This window comes from Gymnoscopelus microlampas, assembly GCF_963454915.1.
Source record: "Gymnoscopelus microlampas genome assembly, chromosome: 5".
In the NCBI taxonomy this organism is placed as follows: domain Eukaryota; kingdom Metazoa; phylum Chordata; class Actinopteri; order Myctophiformes; family Myctophidae; genus Gymnoscopelus; species Gymnoscopelus microlampas.
In genome coordinates, this window is record NC_139942.1 from 13,204,762 (window position 1) to 13,216,856 (window position 12,095).

The 12,095-nt window shown below is 38.0% G+C and overlaps 3 protein-coding genes across 5 annotated transcripts in view; 1 reads left to right on the top strand and 2 right to left on the bottom strand.

The window, feature by feature from the left end:
- The window catches only part of LOC311046270 (uncharacterized protein), a 249,409-nt gene that overhangs the window by 121,449 nt on the left and 115,865 nt on the right, over positions 1-12,095 (bottom strand). The window lies entirely within an intron of this gene.
- The window catches only part of LOC311045925 (C-type lectin domain family 17, member A-like), a gene marked incomplete at its 5' end in the record, with an annotated part of 158,061 nt that overhangs the window by 57,455 nt on the left and 88,511 nt on the right, over positions 1-12,095 (bottom strand). The window lies entirely within an intron of this gene.
- Positions 57-4,557, top strand: LOC311045930 (interferon-induced very large GTPase 1-like; the record flags this gene model as incomplete). The annotated part of the gene is made up of 2 exons (XM_084058003.1): positions 57-2,997; positions 3,586-4,557. The coding sequence occupies exons 1-2, from the start codon at positions 64-66 to the stop codon at positions 4,555-4,557; spliced, it is 3,906 nt and encodes a 1,301-aa protein (XP_083914129.1). The 5' UTR covers positions 57-63.

The window sequence follows — 12,095 nt, forward strand, 5'->3', positions numbered from 1 at the left end:
TACATTCCAGTAACAGTAGCAAGTACAGAAGAAGACCATTTAAAAGACAATCCAGATTCTGACATGGTTGCCACAGAAGAAAGTTTATTTGATATTCTAAGCATGGCCAATGTAAACACTGATCAGAGTATTAAGCATTGTCATGTCCATCCAATGGATGTTCAGATGGCTGTGTTTCACTGCTCAGATAGCTTTCTCAGGCAGAACATGATCACCAAATTATCACAGTGTCAATATGCCTTACCTTTGCTTGTGCCTGACCCATTCACAAGGGACATCCAGTGTCCTTTGTGGACATTTAGGCAAATAAGAAAAAGTTGGAATGTAACTGATAATTCAGGTGCCATTACATGTAGGAACTTGCCTATTTGCCAAGCTGAGACACCTATGGTGTCATTTTTCCGACTTGGCTCAGTGTCATCATCTAAATCTCAGCTGATGAATACCTTGATCAATGACCGTCACAGCACGTTCTTTCATAGGAATCGTCCAGGTGCCACCAAATCTCACTGCCTGATAGATGGTATGGCAGAGATTGCCTGGTACTTCCCGGCTGGAAAAACAAATGATGCTTTCTCTGACTGTGTTGCCTTCTGTAATCTTCATGGAGATGCCCTATCACTTGAAAAACAGCGTAACATACTGATCGATAAGGCTTCAGTCAATGTTGTCCTTTTACCTACTCTGGGAAGAGGTGACAAAAGTATGACAATGGTGTCAGACCTTTTTAAGGGTCCAAAACCTCTCATTTGTCTCCTTGCTGATAATGACTCTGTTGCAAAACAGATAAAACTAGGAAAGTATACAATGGGTGTGAAGGATAGAAGTCAGTCAGATGTGGCTGAAGAATTGAACCGAATCATTAGAAACATATTGTCAACATCAAAAGCATCCTTCCAACTTGAAAGCATGGGAAATGCTTCTGGGATCAAAACAGATGAAGAAGACCCTGAATGCAAAAAAGGAAAATCTGCTGCTACGAAGATTGTTCATTTACTTGAAAGAACAGAGCTGTCAAAGATCAAAGACACATTTCTACCACGTCATGGGCACTTGTGGCATGAGTGGTGTAGAGTGAATAAAGAGCTGTACCACCTCAGCGGAGACCTTGAGAAGGACAAATCTGAAAAAGAAAAGAAGATGACACAAATTAGACAGGAACAATGTGACAAACCATCCAGTGAGCTGATGCAGATGTTTATTAAAAACCTGCAATCTCCAAAATTGAATGAAAAACTCTACTTCCTAAAATGGATTGAATTCTTTCTGGATAACGTCTTCACAGATAAACTCTCTGAAATCAACAAGGAATATGATAAAAAGTGGTCTGAGGTCTTGGCTTTGAAAAAGAAGAAAGAGCAGGACACATCACCGCTGCTGAAGAAGAAGCAAAAGGAGTTGGAGGACATTTCAGATAAACTACAGTCAGCAACTGTTGGAGTTGAGCACATCCTGAGAGAAATAGGACAAATCTATGAAGCCTGTGCATGTTTTAGTAATAGAGAGAACTTGTCTCATTACCCTAAGCTGGCTGCAGAGCTTATGATAGCAGGACAGCCAGTGGAACTGATGGATGGAGATGCAGCTCATGTGCCTTTAACATGGATCACAAGTGTTCTAGGTGAGGTCATCAAAACACTCGGAGACAAGAAAGTTTTTGTTTTGTCAGTTTTAGGCATTCAGAGCAGTGGGAAATCTACAATGCTGAATGCAATGTTTGGCTTGAAGTTTGCAGTAAGTGCTGGCAGGTGCACTAGAGGGGCTTTCATGCAGCTAGTGAAAGTGTCAGAGGAGATCCAGAAAGACTTCAAATTTGACTATGTCCTGGTTGTGGACACTGAAGGACTGCGTGCTCCTGAGCTGGCAGGGCAGGACACTCGTCACCATGACAATGAATTGGCAACATTTGTCATTGGCCTGGGAAACATGACTTTGATCAACATCTTTGGAGAGAATCCAGCTGATATGCAAGATGTTCTTCATATTGCTGTTCAGGCCTGCATGAGAATGACACAGGTTAAACTGTCTCCAAGTTGTGTGTTCGTTCACCAGAATGTTACAGCTATTGAAGCTGGTGACAAAAACAAGGTGGGAAAGAGACGTCTACAAGAACAACTTGATGAGATGACCGAGTTAGCTGCCAAAGAGGAAGGTTCTGCTGCAAAGTTATTCAGTGATGTCATTGCATTTGATGTAGAAACAGATGTGAAATACATTTCTCAGCTGTGGGAAGGCAATCCACCCATGGCCCCTCCAAACCCAGGTTATAGTGAGAGCATCCAAGAGCTGAAGAACACAATCCTCTCAAAAGCATCTAAGTCTAATGGATTGACACTATCAGAATTCAACAGCGCCATTAAAGACTTTTGGGATGCCCTGCTCAATGAAAACTTTGTTTTCAGTTTCAAAAACACACAGGAAATTGCACTGTACAGAAAACTTGAAAAAGAGTACGGGAGATGGACCTGGGATTTAAGGCAATCAATGTTGACAACTGAAAACCAACTTTTCATCAGAATTGAAAATGAAAGACCACCATTGACCAAAATTGACCACCATGATCTTGTCAAAGGCATTAATAAGAGCCGAAAAGAGGTGGACGAAAAAATGAAAAAGCACTTTGACGATAACAGTGTTAAAGATACACTGTTACAATGGAAAGGACGATTTGAAATCAACATTGAGAATTTCCACAATGATCAGGTGAAAGGAGCTAAACAGAAGCTAGAGAAAATCATTCAACAAAGAAATGCTCGAAAAATGCTGGATGACAAGAAGACAGATTATGAGAACAAGCTAATAAAAAAGAGCCAAGAGCTTGCCCACAAATTAAAAGAAACAGGAAAGGATGAAAAGGCACTTGCAGAGGAATTCAACATTGTTTGGAAAAAGTGGGTTTCTGACTTCACTGCTAATATTCATCCCATAAAGGAGATCAACATTCATGACGATATTGATTCTGTCCTTAAAGAGAATTTCAGTGGAACACTGCCGAATGTCATAGCAAAATGCAAACAAGATTACAAAAAAATATCAAAAATTGCAAATTATTATGATTATGTAAACATAATCAAAAAAGACAATGCTGATAAAACTTTTCTACAACATTTTGGACAAGCTGCAACTCACTTAAAAAATAAACTCACCTCGGCTAATCACACACTTCCTCAGGAATATGTTCAACAGATAAAAACATTCATTGATGAGGTTGAGGTCAAATCCAATGCCTTAATTAAGGCCAAACCTGTTAACACTACAGGTTATGATATCAGTTACTTGTATGAAGTAGCAAATATGGTCCAAACCAAAGTGAAAAAGTTTGGAATGGGAGATGAATATGTCCTTAAAACTGAGTTCACAGTTGAACTTCTACTTCATGTATTTGACATTGCAAAAAGTTGGCTTTTAGAGTCTCACAAAGAATTCAAAAAGAACAATGATGCACTCGCTTATTTGGAAAACAAAAAGGACCAATACTATAACGTATTCAAAAGCTATTGTAAAGGTAGCTCATTGGCTGCTGTGCTTAGTGGATTACTTTGCAGTGAAGTTAAAGTGTCTACAATTCAAGCTGTATGTGACAAGACTGCCATTGACTTGGCTGGACAGATGAAATGTGGATACCCTCCCTTCAGTGGGAATAGGAGGGACTTGGAGAAACATGTGTTAAAATCACTAGCAGAGCAAGAAAAGTTTAGCAGTTATGTGAACTACATCAGCAATCCAAGGAAACACGTAGAGACATTTATAGAAGAAAATGTTAAGAAATACATTTCACACAATGACAACGAAGTACGCTGTATCATGAAGAAGAATGTGGAGGACATAGTCAGGCGTCTGAATCAAGCACTGAATGACGCGACAGCAAAGTTCAAGTCTCTGAATCAACACAAAAACACTGACATGTGGCTGGAGGAGTTTTCCAGTCAGGTAAAAGGTTACCTAAGATTTACTGCTACCAACTGGGTTGGTAATTTCAATGACACAGATAGCTTTGACTTTGACTTTCTTAAAGGGGAGATTCAAAAAGGCTTTGATTCCATGAAGGCAGATCTGGACGGCCTCTCATTCAAAATGGTGGATGCCCGAGAGAAACCAGATAGCATTCTTATCGACCAACTGTGCAGGTGTTGCTGGGTACAGTGTCCTTTCTGTAAAGCCATTTGTACCAACACCCTTGAGAATCACAGTCCAGATGATCACATTGTCCCTTTTCATCGTCCGTCTGGAATCACTGGATGGCACTGGACAAACACAGTGGAACTTTGCATTTCTTTCTGTACAACAGATGTTGCTAGTGATTTAATCTTCTTCCCTCGAGGAAATCCAGGGGAGAGCTTTCCATACAAAGGGTATCGGACAGCTGGTCCAGACTATGCTAACTGGAGAATTACCCCTGATGAATCAAAACTGACATACTGGAAATGGTTTGTCTGTCGATTTCAAAAGGATCTGGAGGATCGTTATGGCAAAAAATTTGAAGGCAGTGGAGAAATCCCTAAAGAATGGCGGGAACATACAAAAGAGCAAGCTATTGATAGCTTGAAGGACATGTAGAGTAGACTGTGAATGGGCCACAAACAACCACAACATACTATATCAAATACCAGAGTTATTTTTAAAGTTAAAGAAGCAAGGCAAGGCATGGCAATTGTATTTATATAGCACATTTCAACAACAAGGCAATTCAATGTGCTTTACACAGAATATCAAGCAAAGGAAACAGAATAATACAATTACACAATGACATTAGGATGCACAAAACAATATGAGTACAAATGTATATAGATACCGCTACCGTGCAGAGGAGAAAAGAAAAGAGAAAAATAACTCAATCAAAGGCAGCAGCAAACAGAAAGGCCTTTAGTTGTGTTTTAAAATAAATAAGAGTGTCACCAGACCTGCAGTTTTCTAGGAGTTTGTTCCAGGTATGTGGAGCATAAAAACTAAATGCTGCTTCCCCACGTTTATTTGTGGTTGTAGGAACAGAAAGCAGACCTTTCCCAGATGACCTGAGAGGTCCTGATGGTTCATGATATCGTACAAGATCAGAAATATATTTTGTCCCTAAACCATTTAAAGCTTTATAGACCAACCAATTATTTGACACACAGGGAGCCAGTGTAAGGATTTAAAAACATATTTTGTTGTTTGAGGGAAGGGATACCCTGAGGGAGACAGTACATCAGTTATTACTGGATTATTAATGTAAAAGTCCATTAACGTGCCTGGACTTCGTGATTCTTTTTTTTTGTTTTTAAAGCAACTGGTGTGACAGTCATTTGAAAGAAGTAGAACAAAATGCATGTTTTTCCCCATCCTAAGTTATGAGTATTTGTTGTACTAAAATAATGATGATTAACTGGAAAACATTGAGTCATGAAATGTCTTTATTTTATTTGTTACTTATTTGTTAATCATTAAGCACAATCTTGTCAATTGTCCATTTACACCGTATATTATATAAGTGATAGATGCAAAATTCAATTGGATTGGGCCATTGTGTTGTCATGTACATGGAGTGATCTTCAACTAATTAAACCTTTTGTGTAATTGACAAAAATGTTTCTCTATAATATGATATTAAAACGTAGAGAAGAAACTATTTGTGTGTGCATCATTAAAGCTACAATCCATTACTTTCATGTCATAACCTGGGTGCTGAAATTGTCTCTGTTGATTTATAACAGAGAGCACTTTAGAGTTAGTTTTATGCAGTGTTATTCAGTACCTCCAGCAACCAGTAGTGTCCTACTCCACACCAGGGAATAAATGTATTGAGACATGTAATGTCTCAATAGAAGAGCAGGTAGACCAACTACAACCATTCCATTGGTGTTAGCTATATTGTATGGGTTATGGGTTGGTGCGGTAATGGACAGTTGACAATACAGCAAGAAAACAACATGATACAGTAATACAGTAGTATTTGTTTTTTCTTCAGAAAAGCTGTATTATAGAAAACATGAAGACAAAAAAGTTCTGAAAAAAGGTATACATATCACACAGTAGTTACATAATGACTCTTCAGTTGATAAAATGGTTTAAAGTACAGTAGTTGCATTTCCAGTCACATCTCCTCTAACTCTGATGTAACTGACGATGTCATGACATCACAGTTGAGGAACTGAACTTCCTGTCCATCCAGAAAGCTCCATTTTAACCATTTAGACCATGGGGTCTTCAACGTTTTTGATTCAGCAGGGACCCCTTCACTACATATTGTATAAAAATATGTTGCAGATTAAACTTTTCATAGATTTCATAGATACCTTTATAGACTTGTTTGACAGCACTGTCATCAGTGTTGGATACATTTATGGTTTTGTTTATTTACACATCTTTTTGCAAATTTTGGATTCATGTTAATGAATATTTTCAGACATTTAACCACTTATAAACCCTTAATTAATATACTTGACCTTTAACTCTGTACTTAGTCTGCTCTTGTAGATCGGCTATTTTCTGCTAATGTTCCCCTCAGGATAGGGATTCTAGGGTTCAAGTGGTTAATGTAAAAAAATAAATAATAATAATAATAATAAAGTTTCCAATCACACAAAGATTTGGCGGCCCCCTGTAGTAACTCTGAGGACCCCCTAGAGCTTGTAGATCTGCTATTTTCAACCATGTATATATCAGGCTTTGAGTTGTACACGAGCACAGACCAATCTGCATCATCATGGAAACGAGGGTCATCTGCATCACAGCCGAAGCTAATCCACAACCTGAATGAAGATTTATGACATCTAAGGAAAATAAAAATGTTTTGTTTTTATGCACCATCAGCTGCAGCATACAGTAACAGCAGCTATTCTTCCTGGAGACCACAAACAACTTTTCATTGTGACAGTGTTACATAACAACTTACACCCTAAAACATAGTGACATGAGTAATGATTAATTCCTAGTCAAATATGCTGTTTTAATCTATTTTAAAATACAAATTTACCATTTTCTTGTGTGATATTTCTGATATTTCTAGATTCCATTTATGCATAGCTCAGCATGCCATGTTTATTTAATTGAGTTTGTCTGATCTTGCTTTTGGAAAGGTGAAATATCCTCCTTTCATGTATGGTAGAGTAAACATGTATTATACAAAATAAATGAGTCTTTGCAGAATTAATGAACAGAGTAATGTGTTTTTAACAAATATCCAAGCTAGACAATTATGCATTACAACAGCATTAGTTCTGTATTCAGAACCTAAACCCACTGCTCTGTTTTGTACATTTATAATGTCTTTATTTTATCCATTGTAGCACTAGATCATAATGTTGGAAAATAATCAAGATTGGACAATATTAAAGCCTGAATCCCCTGTTTGGTTCAGTTTGTATCAACCATTTCCCACATTATAGAAGTACCATTTCTCATCCTAGCAACTATCTTATTCATGTGTTTTGTCCAAGGTAAGTTACTGTCTAAGATAATTAATGTGGACATAATTTGTAGAATAAGTTACGGTATTTGTATAAATGGTTTACCTAAAGTCTAATGTCTTTTTCACACCTACTTAGAAAGGACGGGTGTGTAGGAGAGAGCAGCCAGGTTAGAGTCAAAAGAACTGGTCCTGCACACTATTCACTTACAAAACATTATTTAACAGAAAACATTTTGGTAAACTGACCTTCATCAGGTATCTAAATCAACTGAATAGACATACTGGCCCTCATTTATCAACGCAGCGTATAAACCGGCGTATATTTTTCCATATATTCGGCCGTACACCAACGTCGAAGTCACATTTATCAACGCATCCTACACAGCTGATCCGAGCTTACACTTGGTCCCAGCGTTGATAAATGTCACGGCTGAAACGAGCGTCATTTAAATAACACGCCCTTAAATATTCTCAAAACGCCCCGATTTTACGACATGAAGACGAACCAGAATACGACCAAAGACATGAAAAGCCAATAAGAAACAGTCCCCCCCCCCCCCCCAACAGGGCCAATGTGTAGGGGAGACCGGAGACAAAAGTAACACTTTTTGTATTTGCCTTCATAATTCACAGACTACTTCAATTATCGTAGTCATCTTTTGCTATAAGAAACATATATATGTGCCCTAATTAATAATACGATTTATAAAATCCCATATTCTAGCTAGAAACACCTATACTAACTTAGGCTGCTGATGTTAATTTGTGACCAATAACATAGGGATACAATTCATCTAAGTTAAAATTAGCTGACATCTTATCTTTTGACAGCAGAAGGAAAATATCCTACTGTACACTCAAAAATGTACATTTACACCTTAAAATCAGTTTTTTGTTGAAAACTTCTGCTGAGATGAAATGATCATTCTATCCTTCCATAGGCAAAGAGAGGACCCTACTGAGCATGTGCACAACTCTCACCCCTCTAGCTTATTTCTAATTAGAATTATTGAGTGTGTTACCTTTGCCCCCTGTTACTTTTGTCCCCAGTCTCAGAACATTTTAGCTCATTTTTTTAATTTTTAATTAATTTTAATTAATCATGTACTTATGATATACTTGGAATTGTTTTTAATTGATAAAACGTTGTGATTTTTTTTTTTTTTTAACTGTTTTTAAATATTTTGAAATAGTATGTATATCTTTTTTAATTTAGGAAACGAAGAAAAGGGGATATTATTTGCAACCCTTCAAAATTGGTCCACGACCCAAACATGGGTCCCGACCCACTGTTTGGGAAACACTGTAAACTAGGGGACACGCACAGAAGTGAGGTCCAATCATTGAGTCACACCAATCAGTTACTGGTAGTAAAGGTGGTAAGTGCACAGTGGATATTAAAACCATGCACTCAAAATGCAATAATAATAAATAATAAGTAAACAAATAAAACAATAGAAAGAACAGAACATTACTTATTGAATGGATAGTGTTAAATATGAAGAGTGTCTACTGAGTCATGTAATCCAGTCAATCTGTGGTTTGTCCCAGGAGAAATTGCAATAGTAAACATTCAAGGTTATTTATGATCCATCCATCCATCCAAATAATATATTAAACGTTGGTTGAAATGTGAGGCCTTAATTGGACACACAACCATCAGATACTGGGCACAGCTCCAGATTTCAGACGATCACCTATTTGGTCTGTGGCTTGAAAGTGGTCGCTGCATATCCTGAGTTCTTGCTTGTACGTCTTCAACTGTTATGTTGTCGTTTCCAATTGCATCCAGCCATGTCTGGCACAAAGTTGGGGGGGGGGGTCTAAAATATCTACAGTAAATACTAAACGTAACCACTTCAAAACTGTCTGGGGCTATCACTAAAGCCAGAGTACGCCTAAGGAAATAATTTGATGACTGGTAGGAGACTCAAAGAGTCTCCATTGAGTTTATTATTTATGTGTCAGACTTTCATTAATAATCATGGATATACTAAGATATCAATAATGGGAAAGAAATATATCCAAGAGTCCATTTGAGGTGCATATCACGATAATAAAAAATACTGACTTTAAACTAGCGATTACAAACATTAAGTGTTTATGAAAATGTGTAGCCTACTAAGGCAGAGTTTTTCAACTGATGTGCTGAGTCTGAGTTGACTGAGTGTGCCGTGTACACTGCTAACATGTCCATATCTCAAAACAAGGCGGAAAAATGGACCGCTACTTCGGTTGTGACATTTTCGAGCCTGGTTGAGCTCCGTTCTACACTCAGTCACTTTGTGCTAGTGACGTAGGGCGTAGGCTATCAGGAAACAGCTGTGTGTAGGTACAGTAGGGGTCTGCTATCAGAATAGCCAAACCAGGGACCACATGTGCAACTAAATTGCACACATATGGGGCGCTACAGCAGTGTTACAGAATTGTAAAGCCATAACTCGCTAATAGGATGGGATTTTCAGGCTGCATATCAACCAGAAAAACCTAGTGTGTTCAAATAATGAATGAACTACTCAAGTTAATCATAGGACATTGTTATTTCTGCATACTGATACCTGTCTATCTCAGTTTGACAACAGCCAGATTTAATCAACTGAAAAGCCTTTGATCAGGCTGCATTGTCAAAGGACTGTGAATCAGAACTTTGGCCAAATACATAATCGGTTTGGGGGTCCTTGACATGAAAAAGCAGTCCTTCTCAAACATTATCAAGTCAAGGACCCCCGCATTGATTTGTATTTAGCCACAGACCCCTTATTCAAATATATGTTGTGCCAGGGACTTTTTGCAAGATGATACATTTTTTTTGGCTATTTGGCTATTGGCTATTTTCAAACAGCTGAGGTATAAAATAGGTTTAAAGTGGTTAAACTGATTTTGATGCTTTATTCATACATTTTCCTGGGGACCCCCTCGGAACCCCTTCAAGGAACCCTGGGGGTCCCTGGGCCCCACTTTCAGAACCACTGCCATAAAGGACCATACCTGCCAGTTTAACATGAGGGTCCTTTGTCATTCTTGAAAGCCATTTTTTATTTCTTTCCCATTATTGAAATATGGGTATATCCATGATTATTATTGAACGTCTGACACATAAATAATGAAATAATAATAAATAAGTGAGAACTACAAACCGTACCTCTGGCCTGACCTCTGGACTGGTGGAAATAAATATAAATCACATACAGGCTATACATACTGTATACAGTACAGTATGTGGCAACTGTGGACTGTAGCAGAGCTGCTCTTAGCACATGTTTCTATTGGGTTCAATGAGAGCTTTGAGAGTACAATTGATCAGTGTTTAGCTTACATCTAATTAACATTATGAAGTAATTTGCTGAATAGTATACTAGTATTTTAAAGGTGTTCTAGTGATATTTCTAGGTTAAAACCAAAAAAAAAGTTATTAGTTAAAAGGTTAAAACTATATTCTGATAATCATTGATATAGAACAGGGGTGTCAAACTCATTTTGGGGTAAGGGCCACATTGGTCTAAAGGTGACTTGATGAAGGCCGTGACCAGTTGCAGACACGCATGTGCGCTCGCGCACGTTTTACTTACACAGCTGTCACAATTGGCTTTGTTTTTCAGCCTGTCCTCTCAGTCACTGCTACAACTGCCTTTACACATTTGATTTATTATTAAGAATTGTATTATTGGTATCACAGTTGTAGGCTACAATAAATGTTGTAAGAGAGGTGAAGAAAACATGCTATTTTTGTTTAAGGAGCCCCAATAAACCATTTTAAAATAGAATAATTACATTTGAAATACCGTCTCTGCTACAAATGTATACATGGGTACACAACCTTTCTTTATGCAGGCCTGCTTCCAACAATCAAACTCAGACTTTTTTGACAATGAATCACCATATTATGTCTAAATGCTTCCAAGAAATAACCACTTTTTTAAAGTTAAAAAACAACAACCTTTTTAATGATTGCCAAAATGGCAATTTTACCTGGGGTAGCCAGCGTGACATTTCATCTCAGTCACTTGCTGCTTCCAGGCACCTGACATCTCTTTTTGCATTAACCAACCTGTCAATGTCAGCGACCATGCCGTTTCTGAGCAGTTATTTTCATAATATTATATAACTCAGCTCCCAAGAGAAGAGTGCACATAAAATGAGGTAGAAACTGAGCTACACTTTCTAACCACTTGCCCACTGTACCAAGCATCAGAGACACATACTTTACACAGATTAATCACCCAAGGAGAGTTTGAAATCATGATTAACTAGAAAAAGTGCTCCTCGGAGCACAGGTCTCCACCAGGTCAGGTAGGTTATTGTGGGCCAGCAATGTTCGGAATTCGCCAATCTGGATCGAATGTGAAAAAACGGACGGATCCGTCTTGATCACTTTAGAGAGAATGTGTACCGATCTGCGAGATGTTTGGACACAATTTGTAAGTAAGTGAGTAATATAAAAGAAAGAATGTGCAAAAATCGGCCTCCTGGTGGCGTTATACAGTAGTAGGGCAATGTTAAAAGTGTGGCATTTGTTCTTCAACGTAGTGCAACTCTGCGTGCAAAGTTTCACCCCAATTGGACACTGCATTCATGATTTGCAGCATTTTGTTCAAAACGGGCCTTTGGCTCTATGCACAAGCTCTCCTCATATGCAGATGACCTTCTGTTGTACATTTCTGATCCGTCATCTTCTGTTCTTGCAATTTTACACATCCTAGAGCAATTC